Raw genomic sequence first — 26,322 nt, 5'->3', positions numbered from 1 at the left:
GCTTCCCCTCCCCTCTCTCTCTGCCTGCTGCTCTGCCTACTTGTGATCTCTCTGTCAAATAAATAAAAAGAATCTTTAAAAAAAAAAGACTGAGAAATAGTCTAAAAAGTAGGAATAAAAGTTCAAGCAAGAATAAAGTCTGAGAAGTATGTAACAGGGATTTAAAATAAAGGAGGATTTCATTGGTTGTAATAGGTTGAAGCGTGGGTTAACACAAAACTGGAGAAAGCAAGTTTAGATGATTCTTTGACTTCAAACCTTCAAAAAGTAGAGGTAGAATATGTATTTATTCTAATTATCTGTTATTTAATACAGTTCTATATGCCTACATGTCAGACCAAATGCAGAACACGGTAAAACAGAAAACCTACTTTTGTAAGCAGTATTATGGTTTCAAAGGCAGTTCTATATTGAGTTTGGGAAGAAAGCTGAAATCCAGAAATATCGACCTAAAAAAAAGACAGAAAGAGACAGTTTTTGATATAACAACAGCTACAAATTCCTATGTTTTGAAATGTTTAACTTTCTCAAGCTAAAAATAATTTCTCAATCTATACATTATTGTTAATTCAGTAATTCAAAATGAGTAAAAGAAGCTGTAGTGTCAAGACAGCCATAATTATTCTGAAATTATAATATTAATGAAATAAAAAACTAGTATAGATAAAACAATTTGTATGAGATACAGACAATCTAATATATAGCTCCAACACCATCAATGAAATAGGAAAGAGATACTATATAATAACATAACAGTATGTTGACAACCTTAAAGAATTAAACCTTGATAAGTATGGCCAAACTTACATCTGATACAGTAATGCCATCTCCACTCTGAATTATAAATGAAGATTACTTACTATATTTGACTCCCATTTAAACACTTAGTGGAATAACATGTGATAGTACCTCATCTTTTAATCTTATTATTATTTCTAGGAAAACTAAACACATTGATTTTCACATTCATTTGAACATTACATTGGTACATATATGACTTACAACAAACAGTAGTTGTTTGGTTCTTTCTACATGCTTGAGGAATTTATGGCCCATTCCTTTGTTCATATGTGCTCCTTCTATTAAACCAGGAAGATCAGCTACTGATATCTAATACAAAATTAGATGGTTTAATTAAAAAAAAGAAAATAATTACATCCCCAAATTTTCATATTTCAAATACAGTTACTAATTTGTGATTATCACTGCATATTTATAAAACCAAGATATTAAGAATCAAAACCATTTGTTATCAGAAATTAGAGTCCCATTTTTACTTACTAATCTAGCAATCTAAGAATTCTAGGGATTAGTTTAACATTTATTAATCACATAAGTTCTCTTTAGAATTCCATCGATTATATTGTTCAACATGAACCCGTCACAGAATTTCAACTTTCTGAGTTCTTAAAAGTATAGAGGGATAGTAATTCAGCAGACATAGACTTATAGCTCTGTAGTTTTGAGTTTTAAATTCCATATGTAATTGATTATGTGGCACCACTGTTCCTTTTCTGTTTATGTTCTACCAGGAGGATTACTGACCATTTTTGAAAAGTAAAGGGGAAAAGGTTCTTTTTTTAAAATTTTTAAAAATATATATATTTTTAAAGATTTTTATTATTTATTCAACAGAGAGATAGAGATCACAAGTAGACAGAGAGGCAGGCAGAGGGAAAGAGGGAAGCAGGCTCCGTGCTCAGCGGAGAGCCCAATATGGGGCTCGATTCCAGGACCCTGAGATCATGACCCGAGCTGAAGGCAGCTGCTTAACCGACTGAGCCACCCAGGTGCCCCAGGAGAAAAGGTTCTTATAACTCCTTTTTGAAATGGTAAGCGATTAACTATTAGCCTATATTTGCGGTTTTCAAACCTCACTGCACATTATAAACACCCAGGGATCTTTTATAAAGTAGAGATCCCCAGGCCCTACCCCAAGGAATTTGGTTTCAAATCTCTGGCGCATAGGCTTCATTTATCATTGTTGTTCTGAAGCCACCCAGTAAATTCTAACTGGATGTGCAGTAAGGGCTGAGAAGCACTGCTCTTCATACACTGCCCCTGTGGATAGGATTTCACAATTTTATTTATTTTATTTTTTAAAAGATTTATTTATTTATTTGACAGACAGAGGTTACAAGTAGGCAGAGAGGCAGGGAGAGAGAGAGAGGAGGAAGCAGGCTCCCTGCTGAGCAGAGAGCTCGATGCGGGGCTCGATACCAGGACCCTGGAACCATGACCTGAGCCGAAGGCAGAGGCTTTAACCCACTGAGCCACCCAGGCGCCCTGGATTTCACAATTTTAAAGGAAACTGTAGCTATGTGACAAAGCAGTCACATAGACAAAATACAACAAAGGCTTCATGTCCTGAAAACATTTTTTTCATGTCCTGAAATTTTGTTTGCAGGTTCTCCATCTGAGAATTTTGCAACTGAGAATTAAGTTTCCCTTAAAATTTACAATGTTCTCTTTTCTTCTAAATATTGTTCTCCATATTCAAATTATTTACAATTTTACTTATTCTATATAATGAAGTTTTAAAAAATTTTTTACTGTTAAATAACTTAAATAATTGAATATAAATCTTTTATGTGTCATTGATATATCATCACCTTAAGTCCATACTTTACATTAGGGTTCACTCTTGGTGTTGTACATTCTACTGGCTTTAACAAATGTATATCGTCATGTACCCACCATTATGGTATCATACAGAAGGTTTCACTGCCCTAAAAATCCTCTGTGCTCTACTGGTTATCCTTTCTTTCCCCTTAATCCTTGGAAACCACTAATCTTTTTGTCATGTCCACAGTTTTGCCTTTTTCTAGACTGTGACATACTTAGAACCATACTGTATGTAGCCTTTTCAGACTGGCCTCTTCCCTTAGGAATATGCATTTAAGTTCTTCCATGTCTTTTCATGCCTTCACAGCTCAATTCTTTTTAGTGTTAGATCATATTCCCTTATTACCACAGTTTATTTATCTATTCACCTACTGAAGGACATCTTGGTAGCTTCCAAGTTTTGGCACTTCTGAACAAGGTTGTTACAAACATCCAGGTGCAGGTTTTTGTGTGTATGTTGCATTTGCGTAAATGCCAAGGAGCATAAATGCTTGTCATACATTATATATTTTAAAAATTTTGTTACTTTCCTTTGTTGTTTGTTTTTACTCTAATTATTCAAAAGATCTATAGTTATTTCTTATTAAGGAAAAATAAGTTTTAATAGCTAGACCAGAATCCCTTGTAATTAAAAAAAAATTTGTTTTAGAAAGAGAAAGTTGGAATAAAATAAATTCCATGAACTTTAGAAAATATTTTTAGGAAACAAAAATCCATAATCAAATATAGCAATAAAATAGAGACTTGCAATGAGAACAGAGATCAAAGAGATAAAGAAGATTCTATGCTATAACAATAAACTGGACCTAAACTTTGGAAGGACAAAAAGTTGTTTTTTCATACAGTATTCTGCTATGATTGTGCTCAGAATTCATTCGATAATGGTCTCATTTACCAAAAACAAATTCTGCTACTTTTCCCCCCTAACACCACAGAAACAATCAAATATTACACAGTCCAAGCATCAAAAGCACTTCTAGCCAAATGTCTTTAAAAATACTCACCTGTTTGAAATCATCATACATAATCTTTCCAAGTTGAGGCTTTAATGTTGTAACTAAAAGAAAAAATAAATCTAGGCTAGAATAAGGCTGGTACTCTCAAAACTGTCTTACCATTATGTATAAAATAAATAATACTTTTTTTGGTAAACAATTTAATTTAGATTATATTCTCATTTGTTGGAATGGAAAATACAATTATAATCTGCATAGGCATAGAGCTAATCTAATCAGTGGGCTTCAAAGTTCTTTGGCTGTACTTTTTTTTTTTTTTAAGATTTTATTTATTTATTTGACAGAAAGAGAGAGAGAGAGATCACAAGTAGGTAGAGAGGCAGGCAGAGAGAAAGGGGGAAGCAGGCTCCCTGCTGAGCAGAGAGTCCGATGTGGGGCTCGATCCCAGGACCCTGAGATCATGACCTGAGCCAAAGGCAGAGGCTTAACCCACTGAGCCACCCAGGCACCCCGGGCTGTAATTTAAGGAGTGTGATAAAGTTGCTGCTGGGTAGAACAGAATTCAGGTTTCTATCACTGGGTCTGTGGGTGAAAGCTGTTTAGTCCTTTCTCATTCACTTATCCTCAAGCCTTATCAATTCTGCACTAGCCTCCTTCCTATGACTCTGAACTTTTCTTCCTCTTTCCTTCTCAAGAGCTCCTATACTTTAACAATAAATATTGGTCACATAATTTATAGCAATTAGACCCAAATTAACTCTACTTCCTCAGAGTTTAATTTTAGAATGGCTTAATTGTATTTTCCAGGTCAATGGATGTTTCTGTATCTTTTTGTTTAATGATGACAGAGATTCTATCACATTTATTCATTACGTGGTCTACGCATCCATTATATTTCATCTAGCTACTTCAATAACCTAACTATTCTTCCCAGACCCATTTAGGTCCCACACCAATCCATTTTCTACATCACATGTGGAGAGATCTTTTTGAAAAGCAATCTAATCATTTCATCCTTTGATTAAGGCTATGAGCTGCTCTTTAGATATAAAGAGCAAAGCCTACCTGGTATATATGATACAGTTTCTACTTACATCTCCTGCCTCATCAATTCCCTCTTTCCCTTATTACATGTTCTCTAGACACACAGATCTCCCTGCCACCAGAGAGCCTTTGTGTACAATGCTACTTCCTCTGATGGAAGCACCCTTCACATCCACCATCTGTCACTGATTAATGCAAGTATTCTTCATACCTCAGCCCTAACATCACACCTTCCCAAAGTTTAAAGCAGCTACCTACACTCTTTCACAGAACATAATATATTCTCTTATAGTCAGTTATGATAATATATGCCCTCCCCTACTAGTCTATAAGCTCAGTAAGAGTCAGAACAGTATCTGTTTCTGCCTACCCGTCTTTGTTTCTACAGAACCCACTAGAGTTCACAGAAATAAATACTTGCTAAATGAATAGAAAGAACAGTGCTTGATAAAGGGTAGGTGCTCAGAAAATCACAACTAAATCAAATAAGTGATTATGCAAAGGAGAAATAAATGCAAAGAACCAAGTATCTAACAAGTACTAGGAACTTTGTGGAGGGCTAAAGAGATTTCAAGGATTAATGGGAAATGCATGTACACTGGTGGCCAAGTTTTCAAACTAAGGCTACCTCAGAGTTGTCACTTTATTCATATTCAAAGAAAGATGAGTCTTTTTTTTTTTTTTTAAGATTTTATTTATTTATTTGACAGAGAGAGATCACAAGTAGACGGAGAGGCAGGCAGAGAGAGAGAGAGAGGGAAGCAGGCTTCTTGCTGAGCAGAGAGCCCGATGTGGGACTCGATCCCAGATCATGACCTGAGATCATGACCTGAGCTGAAGGCAGCGGCTTAACCCACTGAGCCACCCAGGCGCCCCGAAAGATGAGTCTTTAAAAATTTACCTCCACACATTAAAATACACAACAAATGATACTTACAAGCATAATCTGCAATTGCAGGTTTTGCATGAGAAACCTGACTTAGCAAAGAGGATTTTCCAGCATTTGGGAATCTGAAATGAAAAAATAATGTAATGAATTAAAACAAATATTAGTATTGTTAACAATACTTGATTATCTCTGAATTTCTAACATTTCAGGAAGTACATTTCTTGAATATCTCTGGGAATAAAAACAGACTATAAAAATAATCCCGAAAGGTGCTGCCTGGGTGGCTCAGTCATTAAGTGTCTGCCTTGGGCTTGGGTCATGATCCCGGAGTCCTGAGATCTAGCCCTGCATCGGGCTCCCTGCTTGGTGGGAGGCCTGCTTCTCACTCTCCTGCTCCCCCTCTTGTGTTCCCTCTCTCACTGTGTCTTTCCCTGTCAAATACATAAATAAATTATTTTTTAAAAATAATAATCCTGAAAAACTTGAATGAAATATACATATGAAAAAAATAAAGATAAATTTATGCTTGACACTAGAGATGTTTTAGTATTGGGAGTATAATTCAATTATCTTAAAAAAGCCTGCAAATCATAGAAAAACAAAAAGAAACTAATGAAAATACCAACAATCCACTAATTCTAGCCAAACAATGACAAAATATTGCTTACATAGCTTTATAAATTTTCTTTAATATGTTTTATACTGTATTTCGAAATATATACAAAAGTAGAGAGAAGTAATGAATCTCATTTAACAATCACCTACCTTCAACAAATTACACATTCCCAATACTTCTTTTAAAGTTGGTTTGTACAGGGACTCACCTAAGGTCTGTGTATTACAACTGGTTAATGTATCCCTTAAAATTTCTTTTGGTAAAGATCTCCCCTATTTTATTTTCTCTTTGTAATTTAATTCAATTTTTTTTTAAAGTTTATTTGAGGAAGAAAGAGAGAGCCGGTGTGTGCGCTACAAGTGCAAGCAGGGGGAGGGGTTTGGGGAGAGAGAGAATCCTCAAGCAGACTCCCCGCTGAGTGTGGAGCCCCACAGGGGGCTTGATCCCAGGACCCAGACACCATGACCTTACTGGAAATCAAGTTGGGCACTTAACTGACTGAGCCACCCAGGTGCTGCTATAATTTTATTTTTAAGGAAACTGGGTCATTTGTCCTATAGCATTTCTTTCCCATAGTCTGGAGATTTTTTTTTTTTTTTTTGCTGACACCCCCATGATGTCCTTTAGCATGCTCCTTTGCCCCAGTTTTTCTATAAATTGTTAGTCTGAGATAAAGCCTTGATCAGGTTTAGTTTTGTTTTTTTTTCTGAAAGATTACTTCATAATTGGTTGGCCTGCTTTTTAAACTGAGTAATATAAGGTGAACACTTTTCAAGGGCACACTGTAATTTACTTAATTTCCTATTGGAAATTTAGGTTATCTCCAATTTTTAACTATTAAAAATAACATTGCAAAAAAATGTATGCAGCTAGAAGGACATATACCTACATTAACAGTCACTCCTAAGTGGTGGAATTAATAGATACTTTTTCTTTAAGAAAATTTTCTTTTAGCATTTATTATTTGTCTAACTTTTTTTTAAATTTTTATTTATTTATTTGACAGACAAAGATCACAAGTAGGCAGAGAGGCAGGCGGGGAGGGGGAAGCAGGCTCCCCACTGAGCAGAGAGCCCAATGCGGGGCTCGATCTCAGGACTCTAGAGATCATGACCTGGGCTGAAGGCAGAGGCTTAATCCACTGAGCCACCCAGGCACCCCTATTTGTCTAACTTTTAAAAACTTTAAACACCACAGTTATTATCCCTGAACTTTTATTTTAAAGATTTTACTTGAGAGAAAGAGAGAGAGTGCGCCTGAGCCCAAGCAAGGTGGCAGGGGCAAAGGGAGAGGGAGAAGCAAACTCCTTATTGAGCAGGGAGCCTGATCCAGGGCTCAGTGACAGGACCCTGAGATTGTAACCTGAGCCAAAGCCAGAGGTTTAACCGACTGAGCCACCCACATGCACTTTTCCGTTTTTTTTTTTTTTTTTTTTTAAGATTTTATTTATTTATTTGACAGAGACTACAAGTAGGTGGAGAAGCAGGCAGAGAGAGAGAGGGAAGCTGGCTCCCTGCTGAGCAGAGAGCCTGATGCGATGCAGGGCTCAATCCCAGGACCCTGAGATCATGACCTAAGCCGAAGGCAGAGGCTTAACCCACTGAGCCACCCAGCCGCCCCACATACCCCTTTCCTTGAACTTTTACATATACCTTCAATTTCTTTCTTGAGATATATTTCTTGATGAGAAAAAACTGAATTATAATTAAAATATATATTGTTTAAAGGCTTTGATTTTATTGTTTTAAAGGCTGTGATTTTATTGCTAAATTTGCCTTAGGAAAGGCCCATCATATATGAAAGTACAAGGAATGAGAGTCACTTAAGAGATGATTTCCTCAATTCCATTCAGATATTTTCATTAAATTTATCCAAATAATATTTGTTAATCATTAACTTAACCAGGCAATATACTAGCATCAGAAATACAGCAATCAATGAGAACTGTCTTCAGTGATCCCTGTCTTCACAGCTTTCATTCAAACTGGAGAAAGCTCTTCTTACAAAACACACCAAACTTTCACTTGGTATAATATTTTGGAACTATTAATCTGAAATTCTATAAAAATTTATAACCTCTTAGTAGAGCTCTTTTAACATTCAAAATAAACCTATTTAAAATATCTCATTAAATATATCTTCTTATAATGAATTTAAAATAAAATTAGTGAGTTTTTTTAATGACTCTTTCTTTTTTTTTAAATTTATTTATTTGACAGAGAGAGATCACAAGTAGGCAGAGAGGCAGGCAGAGAGAGAGGAGGAAGCAGGCTCCCTGCCGAGCAGAGAGCCCGATGTGGGGCTCGATCCCAGGACCCTGGGATCATGACTTGAGCCAAAGGCAGAGGCTTTAATCCACTGAGCCACCCAGGCGCCCCAATGACTCATTTTTCTATGGAAATATGTATTGTCTTTTTTCTTTTTAAATACAGTATTATCTTACACCTCATTATATCCAGGCCCTTTTAACTTTCTGAAATGCAAATTGCAGTAATTTTTATTCATGATTATCCCTAACTAGACTTGCTTATTTCTTTCCATTATCCTATTTTCCATTATCCTATTAAATGCAGAAAAGTGCCAGTGACTATTTCCAAGGAAACTGAAATCATGTGAAGAAAAAGGATGCTAATGGTTGAAGAAATGATAATTGAAATTTTTCCTGAAAAGTACTTAATAAAAATTTTAGAGGCTGAAATCCAACCTATGCAAAGATCAGATTTGACAACAGCAGTACAAATACGTTAGTGATAAGCACCTTAGTTCTAAGGTTCAGTTCATTCCTGAAACCAGAAAACAGGTTATCTGTTTATGCTGGTACTCACAGTAGTAACTTTTTAAGAACAGTTGGCTAATTTAAAAGTATTAAAATATATACATTAAGCATTGTACTTAAGAAACTTGATGCTTTAAAAAAAAGAGAAACTGGATGTTTCAATTATTGACTGTATTATCAAATCCACTTCTTTTTTTTTTTTTTTTTCTGTTACACATTCTATATTAAGAGGAGAGAAGAATAAGGAATACATTAGTTTTCAAGGTGGCTGTAACAAAGTACCACAAATTGGGTGGCTTAAAACAAAGAAATTCATTCTCTCATGGTTCTAGAAAATAGTACTTTGAAATAAAGATGGAGGCAGATTGATTCCTTCTGAAGGCTCTGAGGAATCAAATCCACTTCTAAAAAGCTTAGTATTTCACTATATATACTCTCCAATAAGTTGGCAATGTAATAATGATGATGTTAGCAGCTATCATTCATTACCCATTCATAAATCTAACGGATGTGTTGTGCTGTAAATGTGTTATCTTATTCACATTTTAGCAACGTATCTAGCTACTATTAAAAAGAGAAAACAAGGGGAGCCTGGGTGGCTCAGTGGGTTAAGCCGCTGCCTTCGGCTCAGGTCATGATCTCGGGGTCCTGGGATCGAGCCCCGCATCGGGCTCTCTGCTCAACAGGGAGCCTGCTTCCTCCTCTCTCTCTGCCTGCCTCTCTGCCTGCTTGTGATCTCTCTCTGTCAAATAAATAAATAAAATCTAAAAAAAAAAAAAAAAAAAAAGAGAGAGAAAACAAAAGCTTAGAGACATTCTAAAACTTACCCAAGACCTTCCAGGTGATCTCCAGTGGATATGAGATTCTAAACCAAACAGTCTCTCACCTGAGTCCCCCATCCTCACCCCACCTTTACCACTTAGCCTTGTGAGGCTCTTAGTCTGCAGAGGTCTCCGCAGAACTTGAAACACATTTTTGTAATGAATGAGACTGCAAATGGCTAGATTCTCAGTATTGTTCACAAAACCTTACTAAGCCTACAACATTGTGAAAAATGAATGTTATTAAAGAAACTATGCCTGATAACTATGTTTTATGGAAAAGACTAAATGCAAATGGCAAGCCTGAACACCAGGATCACATCCTTCCCTGCTATAATGTCAGCAAGAATGGGGCCTTCATGAATTCTAAGCCACTGCTGTTAAGACCTAGTAGCTAGACAGGCATGGCAAGAAGTGAGGGATTCAGACTTGTTACTCTGGTAAAGAAGCAGTGAGATGGCTGGAGTGGTAGATAAAGAGAGTTAGAAGAAGCTATGTAAGGCACGGAATGGAACTGGAAGTCTGAAGTAGAGCCAGCAATAGGCAGTGTTCGCTATCTCTTTCTTAAGTTTTTCATGGGACTTCTGCGTAATATTGAAGGGGGGCCAGGCAGACAGGGAGAGAAGAAATACAAAGTTGAAGTCTTCCCTTCCTTTACCTACTTTCTAGCTTGCTATCTATCCCCCTCAGTCAGGTGCCAGCACTGCAAACTCTACAGCCAAACAGCACTGTATGATGAAACAAAGGAAGCCTGTGAAAGAGGACAACATTGTGGGGTCTGCAGTACTGAGAATGGACAGATCGTAAGTAGAGCCTGAAGGACAGGGAAACAGTCATAGTGAGATCCAACTTGGTGCTCAGTAATATCTAAGTCTGATGGCTGAGACTGTCTGTATGGGCCATCAGCCACCTGATCAACAGAGCAATACCTCTATAAAGACTTGTCGGAGTATCTCAAGCATTTTTTTCTCTTTTTCTTTCCTCCTATACACTTCATAAAATGTGGTCTGGAATTTTAATTTTATTCCTTAGTATCTGGTAATCTTCTTTCACCTTCCTATACTACTGCATTTGATTGATTTCCTTTCTTGATTCATTCTCTACCATTCCCACTAGCCTACTCAATTGCTGTGATCTTCCTCTCTTTTTATAAATAAATATTAATTGTGAAACTCCATGTTTGCAATGTTAAAATAACTGTATTTAGCAGCATCCTCAAAGTATACAAACAACACACAAATTCCATAAATAACACTGGTCCCTAATTACCATTCATATTTATCTCCTACTCATGAACTATTTCTCAAATTATGAAAATAAAAATACAAATGATACTTACCCCACTAGGCCTACATCAGCTATAAGTTTTAGATCAAGGTGAATGACTCGTTTCTGGCCTTTCAGTGGTAAGAAATTAGTGAGTAATTTACCACCAAGGCCTCCTTCAGCTACCAAAATTCTGTCTTTCTCTTTATTGAGCTCTCCTTAAAAAGACAAAGAAAGATACTTAGAACAAAGATTACTACTTGGAGCTAATCATTAATGACATTTTGCATTCAGAAACAGATGCCAAAAAATTCCAACTTATAAATCTAAAAAGCTGTATCTTTACAATAATCTTAACTCTAACAGTTAATTTTGAACAACTCTTAAAAAAAGAATTATTTACTATTTGAGAGAGACAGAGAGACCCTGAGTGAGCACATGTGTACCAGGAGGGTGAAGGGCAGAGAGAGAGGGAGAATCTCAAGTAGACTCCCCGGTGAGTAAGGAGCCTGACGCAGGCTCGGGTCATGATCCCAGGACCCCGAGGATCATGACCTGAGCTAAAATCAAGTTGACTCTACAACCAAATGAGCCACTCAGGCGCCCCTTGAGAAACTCTTTTTCCCTTGAACTTTTATGTAAAGTTTTCAAATCTGTTAAAATTAGCGATTGAAGTAGTTTTTAACAAAATTATTTTAAGATTTTATTTATTTAACACAGACAGCGAGATCACAACAGGCAGAGAGGCAGGGAGAGTGGGGGAGGGGGAAGCAGGCTCCCCGCTGAGCAGAGAGCCCAATGTGGGGCTCGATGCCAGGACCCTGAGATCAAGACCCAAGCTGAAAGCAGAGGCTTAACCCACTGAGCCATCCAGGTGCCCAATTTTTTAAAAAATTTAAAGAGGAGCTATTCCCCATAGTTCCCAAACAGCTTTAAAAAATATGTACATTTTCACAACCTTAGAATCTATAATACACTTACCTATAATTTTACCATTTTCATCAGTTACTGAAATACCCACAGGTACAGGAATTTCACAGTCTTTCCCTTTGGGCCCTTTCAGTGCATTAACTCTACAAAAAAATAAAGGTAAATTAAAATAAGGAAAACCCACTATATTAAATGGACTATACTCAACAAATATAATGGCTTACAAAAACTAGAAACCAACTTTTCTTGTTGATACAGATGTTAAATGGCCAAATATCAGATGAAGAGAAAATTATTGCTATTTATTTGCATTTTAGACTATCATATAAAAACAATAAAAATAAAACAGATAACAAGTAATAATAATAATAATAATAATAATAATAATAGGTAATGATTTAAGTTACCAAGCTAACCAAGTCATTTTAGCTCATTATGAACTAAAATATTATATGACTAAAATGGAGAGATCATTGCTATAACACAAATAAGCTAGAAAAGATAGAATTATGTAGATGTATATAAACGAAAGAGACTGTGGGAAAAAATAGGAAATCCACTGAATAACAAACATTTTAACAAACGGACCTCAAATAAGAATACTTTAATTATGAGTGACTGATCTAGCTCCTTTCACACTACTCATGATAGAACTGGTACAAACTTTTTTTTTTTAAAGATTTTATTTATTTATTTGATAGACAGAGATCACAAGTAGGCAGAGAGGCAGGCAGAGAGAGAGGAGGAAGCAGGCTCCCTGCTGAACAGAGAGCCTGATGTGGGGCTTGATCTCAGGATCCTGAGATCATGACCTGAGCCGAAGGCAGGGGCTTTAACCCACTGAGCCACCCAGGTGCCCCTGGTACAAACTTTTAAAAAGCAATTCTACTTCTGGAAATTTATCCTAAAAAAATAACTGAATAATCATGTAAAACACTATATACACTAGGATATATTTACATTGTGACTACTATAACAATGAAAAAACCTATAATTACCTAAATGAATGAATGCCAAAAAAGTTGTTATTTCCAATAGTATATTAGTATGCAGCCATTCTGAATAATTCTCTGGCATGGAAAAAAATGTTAAGAGAAAAGAAAAGGTTGGAAAATGTTGTGCTCTCATATTTGTACCCCCAAATTTTATATACATCCACATAATCACAAGGTAACTGCCACAAGTCATTTTGCATAAACGTCTAAAAAAAAAAGGACTTAAAACAGTCAAGAAAAGGTTAATAGTAGTTATCTATGCGTGGAAGAATTATAGGTGATTGATTTTTTTTCAAATTTTTAAATTTTTAAAAAGATTTTATTTATTTATTTGACAGTGAGAGAGAGCACAAGTAGGCAGAGAGGCAGGCAGAGAGAGAGGGGGAAGTAGGCTCTATGCTGAGCAGACAGCCCGACGCAGGGCTCGATGCAGGGCTCGATCCCATGACCCTGAGACCATGACCTGAGCCGAAGGCAGAGGCTTAACCCACTGAGCCACCCAGGTGCCCCTCAGATTTTTAAATTTTATCTGATATTTTTAATTTTATCTGATATTTTAACTTTATCTGATAATTTTTGAGCTAGAATAACCTTTATGTAGAGATAAAATGAAGAAAAATACACCAACAAAAACATTATACAATTACATAATGATAACAACCACGTTAAGGCTATCACATAATATGTACCACTTATTCAGCCAATTATACATACGGATTCAACATCTACATACAACGCCCAGTGCTCATCACAAACGCACTCCTTAATCCCTACCTCCTATTTCACCCATCCCTCCCAACCCATGTCCCTTCTAGAAACCATCAGTTGCTCTCTACAGTTAAGAATCTATTTCTTGGGGGGTGCCTGGGTGGCTCAGTGGGTTAAGGCCTCTGCCTTCGGCTCAGGTAGTGATCTCAAGGTCCTGGGATCTAGCCCCGCATCGGGCTCTTTGCTCGGTGGGGAGCCTGCTTCCCTTCCTCTCTCTCTGCCTGCCTCTCTGCCTACTTGTGATCTCTGTCAAATAAATAAAATCTTAAAAAATATATATATTTCTTGGTTTGCCTATTTCTCTCTTTTCCCCTATGCTCATTTGTTTTATTTCTTAAATTCCACATATGAGTAAAATCATATGGTATTTGTCTCTGAGTTATTTCACTTACCATAATACTTGTTAGTTCCACCCACATCTTGCAAATGGCAAGATCTCATTTTTTTTTTTTAAGATTTTATTTATTTATTTGACAGAGAGAAATCACAAGTAGGCAGAGAGGCAGGCAGAGAGAGAGGAGGAAGCAGGCTCCCTGCTGAGCAGAAAGCCCGATGTGGGGCTTGAACCCAGGACCTGGGATCATGACCTGAGCCCAAGGCAGCGGCTTAACCCACTGAGCCACCCAGGCGCCCCGAAAGATCTCATTTTTTTAATGACTGAATAATATTCCATTGTATATCTATACCATATCTACTTTATCCATTCAACAGGTAATGGACATTTGGGATCTTCCTGTTAATCTGGATATTGTTGATAATGCTGCTATAAACATTACGGTCCAGGTATCCCTTTGAATTAGATTTTGTATTTTGTATTTTGGGGGTAAATACCCAGTAGTGTGATCACTGGATCATAGGGTACTTCTATTTTTAATTTTTTGAGGAACCTCCGTATTGTTTTCCAGAGTGGCTGCATCAGTTTGCATTCTCACCAACAGTGTAAGAGGGTTCCCCTTTCTCTGAATCCTCGCCAGCACCATGTTGTTAACTTTAACCATTCTGACTAATGTAAGGTGATATCTCATTGCAGTTGTTATTTGTATTTCCCTGATGATGAGTGACATTGAGCATCTTTTCATGTGTCTGTTAATCATCTGTATGTTTTCTTTGGAAAAGACATGTCTTCTGCCCATTTTTTAACTGTTTTTGGGGTGTTGAGTTTTATTATCCTTTACATATTCTGGATACTAACCCTTTATCAGATATGTCATTTGCAAGTATCTTCTCACTCCATAAGTTGACTTCTTGTTTTCTAGATTGTGTGCTTCACTGTGCTTTTATTTTATGAAGTCCCCAAAGTTTATTTACTTATGCTTTTGTTTCCCTTGCCTCTAGAGACAATCTAGTAAGTTGCTATGGCCAATGTCAAAGAGGTTACTGCCTATATTCTTCTCTAGGAATTTAATGGTTTCCTGCCTCACATTTAGATCTTTAATCCATTTTGAATTTCTTGTGTACGGCGTAAGAAAGTGGTGCAGTATCATTCTTTTGAATGTTGCTGTACAGTTTTCCTTACAACATTTGTTGAAGAAACTGTCTTTTTTCCATTGGATACTCTTTCCTGCTTTTTCCAAGATGAACTGACCTATAGTTGTGGGTTCATTTCTGGGTTTTCTCTTCTGTTCTACTGATCTACGTGTCTGTTTTTGGGTGAGCACCATACTGATCACTTGATCACTAAAGCTTTGTAATATAACCTGAAGTCCAGAATTGTGATGCCTCCAGCTTTGCTTTTCTTTTTTCAAGAATACTTTGGCTATTTTGGGTCTTTTGTGGTTCCAAAAAATTTTAGGATTATTTATTCTAGCTCCGTGAAAAATACTGTCAGTATGTTGATAGGGACTGCACTAAATGTATAGACTGCTTTGGGTAATACAGCCATTTTAACATTATTTGTTCTTCCAATCCGTAAGTTTGGAATGTTTTTCCATTTCTTTGTGTCATCTTCAACTTCTCTCATCGATATTTATAGTTTTCAGAACACAGATCTTTTACCTCTTTGGTTAGGTTTATTCATAGATATCTCATGGTTTTTGGTGCAACTGTAAATGGGACTGATTCCTTGATTCCTCTTTCTGCTGTTTCACTGTTGGTATATAAAAATTCAACAGATTTCTGTACATTGATTTTGTATTCTACAACTTTACTGAATCCATATATCAGTTCTAGCAGTTTTTTGGTGGAGTCTTACAGTTTTTCTACATAGAGTATCAGGTCATCTGTAAATAGTAAATTTGACTTCTTCCTTGCCAATTTGAATGCCTTTTATTTCTTTTTGTTGTCTGATTGCTGTGGGTAGGACTTCCAGTACTATATATTAACAACAGTGGTGAGAGTGAACATCCCTGTCTTGTTCCTGACTGTAGAGGAAAAGTTCTCAGATTTTTCCCATTAAGGACAGTATTGGCTGTGGGTTTTTTGTATATGGCCTTTATGATGTTGAGGGATGTTCCCTCTATCCCTACTTTGTTGAAGATTTTTATCGTAAGTGGATGTTGTACTTCGTCAAATTGCTTTTTCTGTATTTTTTGAAAGGATCATATGGTACTTATCCCTCCCTTTATTAATGTGGTATGTGACATTGATTGATTTGTGAATATTGAGTCACCCTTGTAGCCCAGGAATAAATCCTACTTAGTCATGGTGAATGATTCTTTTAATGTACTGTTGGATTTGATTTGCTAGTATTTTATTGAGAATTTGCATCCATGTTCATGAGGGATATTGGCTTATAGTTCTTTTTTAGTGCAGTGTTTTGTTTTGGTATTAGGATTATGCTGGCCTTCTAGAATGAATTTGAAAGTTTTCCATTTCTATTTTTTGGGAAAAGTTTGAGAAGAATAGGTATTAACTCTTCTTTAAATGTTTGGTAGAACTTACCTGGGAAGACATTTGTTGGGAGTTTTTTCATTACTGATTCAATTTCTCTGCTGGTTATCAAGCTGTTCAAGTTTTCTGTTTCTTCCTGTTTCAGTTCTCGTAGTTTATATGTCCTAGGAATTTAATCCATCTCTTCCAGGTTGTCCAATTTGTTGGCATATAGTTTTTCATAATATTCTCTTAGAATTATTTGTATTTCTGTGATATTGGCTGTTATTTTTCCTCCCTCATTCGTGATTTTATTTATTTAGGTCCTTTCTTCTTTTTCCTAAGTCTGGTTAGGGTTTTATCAATTTTATTAATTTTTTCCAAAGAGAAATAGGTACTATTATTATCCCTATTTTATAGCTGAAGAAACAGACTTTTATACAGATCTTGAACACTTTAAAGGATTTACATGCTGAAGGCATGGCTTCTTCAAAGCAATAGTTTTCAGTTTTTCAATTGCAACTCAGTAAGAAATAATACAGTCATATATATATATACACACACACATACATACACACATACACATACAAATTCATATATACATATGACTTTAAGGTCTTGTGAAACCCTACTATGTGATAGTGCTGTTTCCTATTCTGCTCTTTTTTTTTTTTTAAAGATTTTATTTATTTATTTGACAAAGATCACAAGTAGGCAGAGAGGCAGGCAGAGAGAGAGAGGCGGAAGCAGGCTCTCTACCGAGCAGAGAGCCTGATGCGGGGCTCGATCCCAGGACCTGAGATCATGACCTGAGCCAAAGGCAGAGGCCTAGCCCACTGAGCCACGTAGGCGCCCCCCTATTCTGCTTTTTATTTGAAATCTAATAATTTGATTTTACAACCCCAACGTTTTTCAAAATACAGTCAAAACCAGCACTTAAAACAAGATAGGTGATTGCTGTACAACAATATGAATGTAGTACAATGCCACAGGACTATCCACATTAAAATGGTAAATTTCATATTATGCATATTCTCCCAAAATAAAGGAAAACAACAATGTACACCATACCACAGAATAGAAACTAGAGTAACATACATGTTTGGTTAAAGTGTAAAATGTTTCTCAGTATGGATGGTACAAAAATGGTTTAAAAGTTCCTATTTAAAAAATTGAAAGAGTCTAAAAACACTAGTTCAGAGTACTTAAAATCAAGTCTAGTAGTTGAGCTCTTTTTCCCATGATTAACTTTTTCATATCCCAAAAACTAAAGCACATGAACAAATCTTTAAAGGAAAAGAAGAGAAGGGAGTTAAGATTTACACTCAATAGGGAATTAAGTGAGCTTTGTTTGAAAAACAGAAAATGAGGAGAGGTGGGGGTAGGTGCAAGTGGTGAGGTTGTATTGACAAAGCTTGGTTGTTTGGGGTAAGAACACAGACTGATTGGAAAGCACATTCTTGAGGTAAAATGAGGCAATGTGTAGATACCAGCATATAAAAAAATTCCCTTGTATTAATATTAAACTCCAAATACATATTTCAAGAAGTTAAAATACCAATCTATTTTCAAATCAATCATTTATGAATTTAATTAACTTACACAAAGCTTGTGCACTGAAATTTTAAAAAGTAATACTTCAAAATCACAGCATGATATACCATACCATACCATACCATTGTATGAGTTCATCTTTGAGTGTACTACATCTAAGATATCGTTTTGGTATCTTGTTTATACTTGATCCTCATTAAGTGTGCACTGAATTAAACAAAATAGACACTATCTCTGTTACCACTGCAAAATGAAAATAAATGATAGCTCAATTTCATCAATCCAAGAGTCTCCCTTTTGGTTCTACAGCCAGAAACAAAATGTCATGTAAGGTAACTTGCAAAGCTCTTGTAGATTTCTGATTATTGACAAAAACTAACACTGAACAATTGATTTTAAAAATAACATTGAACATTGCATGCCATAGCGGACCACAAAAATGCATCTCTTACACCTGACTGCAGGGAACATCAATGACCCATGACCCAAGCTGATGTGCTCTGAAATCTTAAAGAGATGATGCTTCCCACAGTCTACTTCCTACCAATGATTACGTATGGCAGGGTAACTAAGGCAGCCCCTTTGTAGGAGACAAGAATTCCTCTGATGGGCAGCTTTCGCTTAAGGAGTCACCATCAGCTTTGCCTAAATTTTCTTAAAACTGCACAGTGGATTAAAATTTTGCCCTTCTCTCTCTCCTTTGTAAGGCTTAGATTTGCACAGTGGTCAGACAACTTCCCCAACATCCTTCAGGTCCCTCTCCAATTTGTCCTTATAGGTGTTTTCCCAATAAATCTCTTGTTCATCACATCTTACTTTGGTACCTGCTTCTTGTAGGACCCAAATACAGACATATGGTGGCAAAATTCATAAAATTATAAAATAATACATTCAAATGTTGGCATTCAGTAAGTTTATTCAACTTAATTTACCTGAACTGCACAAGATAAATAAGACTGATACCTCCTCCTCCTTTAAATTCTTCCTTAGCTTCCATGACACTAAGTCTTTCCTAACTCTCTATTTTTAGATCACACCTTCTGTTACTTTTCCTTAAATGTTGGTGAATAACAGAATTTGATCCTCAATCCTCTTCTCTTCTGTAATGCACCCACCCTAGTCCATGCTTATGATCAACAAATTTATCTGTAGACCTGACCATATTCCCCAATCACAGACGTGTATTTCAAGTGTTTGCTGACATTTCCAAAGATCCTTCAAACTCCCTTTTCCTACATCTCAGTTGCCACTTTCTACTGTAATCCTTTTCAAAGAATGATACTATCATCTACCCACACTTGAAGTCAAAACATGGAAGTCGGCTTTGATTTATTATTCTCTTTCAACACTCCATCAATCACCAAGTCTTATTTATTTTGCTTCTTTAATATAGTTCTAATCCATCCACTTCTGTCAATCTAATTCATCATTCAACTAATGTTAACTGAATATCTACTATGTACCAGTCACTCTACTAGATATCTGAGAAGAAATGATGATCTAAACTGTTATGTTCCCTGCCCTAATGGACCTCAGCAGTAGTCTGGTTAAGAGAGCAGACACTAATCAAATACATGAGAAAATGGAAAATTATAACTGTGACAAGTCTTATGAATTAGAACTTACAATGGGAGTTCATATGGGAATTCTGACTTCATCAGGGAGATCAGGAAAAAGACGTGAGCTTAAATCTAAAGGGTTCATAGGAGGCAACTGGATGAAGGGGAGGAAAAAGCATAACAGAAAAGGTAACACAAACAAAGCCCCAGTGATAGAGGACAAATACCAGTATAAGATACTAAAGGAAAGCCAACATGGCTGAAATGCAGAAAACACAGAATATAGAGGGAGATGAAACTAGAATGATGGGTATAGACCAAGCACTGTGTATTTCATCATTTCTGAAATATTGCAATATTCTCCAAATTGATCTCCTATCTTGAGTCTCAATCAACACCTCCAATTCATTCTTTAACCAATTATCCCCAGAGTGATTTTTCTAAGACACTAATTTATTAATGTCCCTTGCCTATTTAAAATCTTTCAATGGCTCCCCATCACTCTAAGATAATCTTCAAACCCTGTAACACAGCGTATCAGGCTCTTCATGATCTGGGCTATAATGTCTTTATTTTAAATGAACCACCCCATTTGTACCACAGTTATGCTAGAAATAAGTATTATTTCACCAGTTTTTTCCCTCCTAATGCACTGCCTTTTTCATTATACACTTACCAACACACCTGTTCCTGTCTTGATTGTCTGGCAAAGTTCTATTTCCCTCTCAAGACTTGGTTCAAGCTCCAGTTCCAAAATACAGGAAACTGAGTATGGTTTTTAAAAAGTTCTTTTCAAATTTTGAGGGCAGCATATATTCCATACAAAATAACAAAAATTTACAAAAAATAAACAGAATGTTTTGATGTTACAGGGAGAAGACCAAAACAAGCCAAAGGGAAATACACAAGGGACTTAGTGAAACAGGCTCTAAATCTTAAGATCCCAGCAGAACTATTGGTGATGGCAGGGTGGGTAGAACAGTTGAGATTTGAAAAAGGTTTCCTAAAGATTGCTAAAAATTTAATTTTAGAAGAAGATAGTGGAGGTCATTTTCTGTTTTCACAGCAAAGTACAAAAGAATATAAACAGACACCAAGAGAAGAAAAGGATAAAAATGTTTAAAAACTGAAACATTCCTTAGTATCTACCCTTTTTATCTTTACTAGAATTGAGATAATTATTGTAGACTTCTGCTCATTTACAAATATAGAATATAATTTACTTCAAATTACCAATTCAATTTTGATATTCTAATCTTTTTTTCCTCTGGGATTAATTTTCTAAAATCAAAGTCATTCAGTAAGTACTTACCGACTATTTGCTCCTTCTCCAGCCACAAATCGTTTCTGAGGATATTTGTCTTTAAGTTGTTTTAAAGTCATCCTGTTATGGGCTACAACCCAGACGTCACCACCTTTTCCACCTTCTCCCCCTAAACGAGGGTAACCCATTCCACCACTTCCTCCTTTGGTGAAGAGTCTTAGGTTATCAATGAAGTTTCCATACTTAAAAAAAGAGAGAGAAAGAGATCATTTGTATACCAAACATGCTTACATGCTTACCAACTTAGAACTCCCAATCCTTTTTTTTTTTTTTTAAACCCTCACTAAAGCTCCTAAAAAAATCAATACTGCCTTTCTGATTGTCAAATCTATAGTCTTTTTTCTTAGTTCACCTCTGGTTTGACCTCCCTCTCCCATTTGATGAACTCTCTTAAAATCTCTTTTTTTCACTTGTCAGTTGTCCCACTTTGTGTCTCAAGGTTTCTGACACTGTCCCCCCTTTTTTCAAAAGATTTACTTACTTAATTTTAGAGAGTGCATGCATGTACAAGCAGGGGGGATTGGGGGAGGAAGAGGAAGAGAGAGAATCTCAAGCGGACTCCATGCTCAGCAGGGAGCCCGATGCAGGGCTTGATCTCACGACCCTGAGATCAAGAGCTGAACAGACATTAAAAGTCGGATGCTTAACCAAGTGGGAGCCCTGTTCCACTTTTCAATCTAGATTTTCTTCTCTGGGTGATATCAGACTGTACCAGTAAACTATCACCTAGGTGAGATATTCTATATATCTAGTCTGTTGGCTATCTCCATCATGAGGTAAGCTTAATAGTTGAAAGCAACCAAGAGCAAGATCTGCATTTAATTTATATTTGAAGCCTCTCAAATATGTAACTTTTTCTTAGACATTAGTTGAAAGGGTAATAGTCACTGTAGATATGCAACATGGCAAAACCAAATTTTTCCCCAGGTAAATTCTGTTCCCCCAATATTCTCTCAATAATTGAACCACCATTTATCTAGTCATTGAGTCTATACTGGGGAATCTCTGACTATACCTGCTTCTTTTCTCAAAGCTCTATTACCTATTTCTCCTTTCTGATACCACTGCCTTAGTATTTTGACCATTACACTGGCTCTAAAATGCTCTTGCAATGTCTAATCATTCCTTCAACTCAGCCTTTGTCCTGCTGCCTGAGCTATTTTTCTGAAAATGGATTTGATCTCTAATTATATTTCTCCTTACTCAAAAACCATTCATGTTTGGTTTTGTTTATGAAATAAAGTCTAAAATTCCCAGTAGTAAAAATTCTTAATTTATTCTTCCAATTTCATTTTCATTTGTTCAATCTCCATCTCTCCTTCCTCTCTTTGCTCGGTACTACATAATCTACTATCACATTTCCATGCCACTCTGCTCAGATTTTTCCTCCAATGTCATGTGTTCTTTTCTACCATAAACCCACCCAAATGTCAATTTTCTGATGTCTTTCTTTATTCCTCTAGTCAACACTTACCACTGACTTTGCTGGACTCTCTCAGCAATTAGACCATATCTTTATTATTATGCCTTTTGAAATCTTATACTGCATTTAGTATTTGTTTTCCTCACTAAACTTCTGCAGGCAAAGATCCTAACCTCTCAAACTATCAAAATTCCTTACAGAGTAATTTCTTTAATTGACAGTCTTTGGTCACTTAGCATAGGTTAAGTACCAAAAACATCTTTTTCCAAAATATGTATAGTCCACTGACCATTCCACTATATTCTGGAGGAGAGGATAAGGATAGATCTCACTAGCACATTTAGTAAAAGCTCCCTTGGTGATTCTGATGCAGTCTAGTTCTCAGATTGCAATGGATGGGAGCACAACAAAGATTTAAAGTTTAGGTTTTGAGTACAAAATGTACTCATGAAATAGAATGTTCTAAGGGAACAGGGTGGAAGGAATATATAAAAGATGAACTTGAGGGCTAGCCAGAGTATTTTTCTTGCAGATGAAGAACTTATACTTTGATTCTGCCAGAACAGATCAGAAATGAGTCACATATAAGTGAACAGATTCCCCTTGCAAACAACATTTAGTGGAAGTGACTGTTTAGGACAGTAAGGTTACACAAGCAGCCTTTCATAACTGAGCCACACAAACACACAAAGAAGCAGTTTCTTTTTGGTTGAAGAATTAGTTACCTCATACACCCCAATACTACCTTTCCCACGTTTCTTTTCTATTGGCTACCTATTTTCTGGAAAATAGAGGAGTGGATGAAGTATGATTTAATTTGGGCTGCCTGGCTGGCTCAGTCAGTACAGCAGGTGACTCCTGATCTCAGGGTCTTGAGTTCAAGCCCCACATTGGGCATAGAGCTTACTGAAAAAACAAAAAACTTCCAAACTCAAAAAAAAAAAAAAGAAAAAAGAAAAGAAAGAATAATTTAATTCAGAATATTATTAACCATGCCTCTCTCTCCAATAAAAAGAAAGTTTCTGTTTTTTAAAGTCCCATTCAATGTGTAAAACATTTCTTACTACTCTAGATTCATCATATTCACGGGTTTAGAAACCAAACTTAAAATGAGTATCTGACTGTCGTCATTTTTAATGACGCCAGCAAGTCTCAAAACATTACTAGTGAGGCTCTTTAAGATTTTTTTCTTTAATTTTGAAGCAACTGTAAATTTTTACAGAAACGATGTCTAAAATGAGCACTGCATAAAAACTGACCTAAATTTCTTGCAAGAAGGCAAGCCAATTACATTACTTTCGTTTCCTGCTGAATAGTTTTTAGAAAGCTCTTAAAAAGAGTACACTAGAGAAAAACATATATAGGAACAGGCTATGGATATTATTACCTAAAAGAAGAAAATAGACTATTTGAGCCAAAGAAAGCGTCAACCCTACAAACTATACACACCATATTGCATGCCTAAAAGGCAGGCAGGTTTCCCCAGCTCCCCATCCCGCGTACACACAATTCCCCTGAAGAACCTCAAACCTTATCCCTCCAAACAACCGTCCTAAACCGTGCCAGGTAGATATACTCTTCACATCCCTCACGGGCCAAGCCTGACTCCTGGAAGGGCTAAGAGGAAACAACTATAGTAGAACCAAGCAGGAAAGAAGCCCCCAGAAAGAAAAAGGGGAGGAAAGCAAGGAGGAAAGGGGAACCAGAGTTCTCAGGTGGCGCTACAGGCACCATGCTCTGAGCAACAGGATGAGAAACACCGGACACGGACCTTTCTGAACCACACGCAACTGCAGTGCACCATCACTGCGAAGTCCCAGAACTCATTCCCGAGGCAGGTGACAACATCGAGTTAACGCGCGGAATTTTGACGTCACCACTGGCGGCGGAACATATTTTGGCTACGCACGCGGCTGCAGGGATGGCGCATGCGCTTATGGAGAACTCCCGCGGACAGGCGCAGGCGCAGACGCAGGCGCTGAGCGGCGTCCCTTATTGGTAGGTGGGGAAAACTAACCTCTCAGTAGTCATAAAGCCCGGAAAAACACCGAGAAAATGTTGAGGCGTCCTCAGGCACGGGGCTTTCAGGTACAGAATGGATACCTAGGAAATTGACATTTAGTATGGGATGGCCCTGGACATTGAACTGCCCTGCACGAATTTTTACTCTGAGGAAACCAAGGGTACCACAGTCTTCACTCGGGGAAGCGGAGTAGAAAAAAACAAAAGAACCACCAAACAGACCATAAAACCAAACGCGTAAAAGTCGCAAATTCAGTTGCGAAAAAAGAGCGCGAAAAGCTGTTTGTTCATTGACGGGTTGAGTAACCTCTTGTTAAGTGCCCGGAGCCAATGCATTTAAAACTTGGGACGCAAATGTCAGGACCTGAGGGCTGTAACAATTTCATTGTGTCTAGTGAGGAAGGAAATTCGTCTTAAAGCAGTTTGTGAGACATTGGCTTCTTGGAGGTGGGTAGACAAGAGTCTTTCCTCACCTCACATTTAAAGGGCGGCTTTGTGAGAATTAAAAAGCCAATTTTCCTCAGCCTAAGCAGGACCAGCAGAGAAAGTGGTAGCCCTGAAGTCCGCCCCACCCACCTCCACTCCCCCAACGCCTCATGGAAAAAAAAAAAAAAAAGTCCACAGCCAAGTTAGGCGGCCCCTCACCACAATGCAAGCCTTACAGTAATCTTTCTTAACCACTCAGAATTCATCTCTAGAATCTTTTTCATATTTTTACTCCTCTTTTATAAAAGTCATTATTTGGAGATGAAAAAAAATGTGAAAATATCCCTGTCTTGATTGCTTTGTTGCTACTGAGCCTCACTCTTCCCCACCAGTCAGTAAAGTTGTGATTGTCATCAATTAATTAGGACGTTAGGCTTAGTATGTAGATGCTTAGTTTAATCTTGTTAATATTTGCTGCCATTTAGATTACTGTCTTTACAAGGTCTTTCTCTTCTGTCAGAATAGTGTTAACCCAATCTATTTATTTTCTGATTTTTTTCTTATTAATGGACACAAGCCAAAATTGTTTTCTATCCCATAATGCATGGGCAAATAACAGCAAATGAAAATAAATGAGAAAATGATACTAAAACATCCTAAAATACAGAGGGACATTATGCACTATAAACAAAGGATAAAGTATATTTTCCTTAAACAAAACAAAGTCAGAGCCTGAGATATTTATTACAGCTCTGGTTATCAGTTAGTAAAAGAACATGAAACTGGAAACTTTTGCCTTTAAATTGTGCAGCTAAAATGAAGGTGAGGTGAAATGACTCAAGGTATTATCCAGATCTGATGCATAGGTCATTATTGGATAAAATGTCACTATCTCTGCCACTGAGAAAATGCCACTCTCTTCCCCATGGTTACTCAGAAGATAAGAGTATATGCAAACCATTAAACTCAGTGGCACTAGAAAATTTTGCGTAATAGGCATGGTAGTCCCAAGGAGCCGTTGGCATAACTCACAATTTGATCTAAAAAGATGTTTAATATAAACTAGAGTTATCCTAATACAAAAATTTTAATAAGCATTTTATTTTGGAATAAATTTAAAATTACAGAGAGATTACAAAGATAGCCCAAGGAGTTCCCATCCCTTTACTCAGCTTGCCTTAATGTTAACATACAACTATTTGTCAAAACTAGAGACTTTATGTTTGTACAATACTGTACACTACAGACTTTATTTGATCTCATTACTTTTTATTTATTTGATCATTTATTCTCATTATTTTTAATTTATTTGATCTCATTACTTTTTCAACTACAACCTTTTTCTATTCCAGAATATAATTTTGGATACCACATTACATTTAATCTGATAAATATTTTAGTGTAGTTATTATTTTAAGTATAAAATGAGTGTATAATTTAAAAATGTAACATTTTATAATTTTGTACTGTTTAATTTTGTCAGCAGACTGAAATGAAAATTGTCTAAATTATTATCTGCT

General features: G+C 36.5%; 1 protein-coding gene across 1 annotated transcript in view; it reads right to left on the bottom strand.

The window, feature by feature from the left end:
• The window catches only part of GTPBP10 (GTP binding protein 10), a 31,125-nt gene extending 6,861 nt beyond the window's left edge, over positions 1 to 24,264 (bottom strand). Inside the window, exons 1-8 of the mRNA XM_047695562.1 lie at positions 24,126 to 24,264; positions 20,920 to 21,113; positions 11,975 to 12,066; positions 11,067 to 11,211; positions 5,563 to 5,636; positions 3,630 to 3,682; positions 1,003 to 1,110; positions 372 to 449 (exon numbers count right to left, since the gene is read on the bottom strand). Of these exons, the coding sequence (XP_047551518.1) occupies positions 372 to 449; positions 1,003 to 1,110; positions 3,630 to 3,682; positions 5,563 to 5,636; positions 11,067 to 11,211; positions 11,975 to 12,066; positions 20,920 to 21,113; positions 24,126 to 24,158 (777 nt within the window). The 5' untranslated portion in view covers positions 24,159 to 24,264. The remainder of the gene's footprint in view (positions 1 to 371; positions 450 to 1,002; positions 1,111 to 3,629; positions 3,683 to 5,562; positions 5,637 to 11,066; positions 11,212 to 11,974; positions 12,067 to 20,919; positions 21,114 to 24,125) is intronic.
• Between the last annotated feature and the right edge of the window lie 2,058 nt (positions 24,265 to 26,322).

This window comes from Lutra lutra, chromosome 11, assembly GCF_902655055.1.
Source record: "Lutra lutra chromosome 11, mLutLut1.2, whole genome shotgun sequence".
In the NCBI taxonomy this organism is placed as follows: Eukaryota; Metazoa; Chordata; class Mammalia; order Carnivora; family Mustelidae; genus Lutra; species Lutra lutra.
The sequence above is the reverse complement of the archived record's forward strand: the minus strand, read 5'-3'. Positions and strand labels throughout refer to the sequence as shown.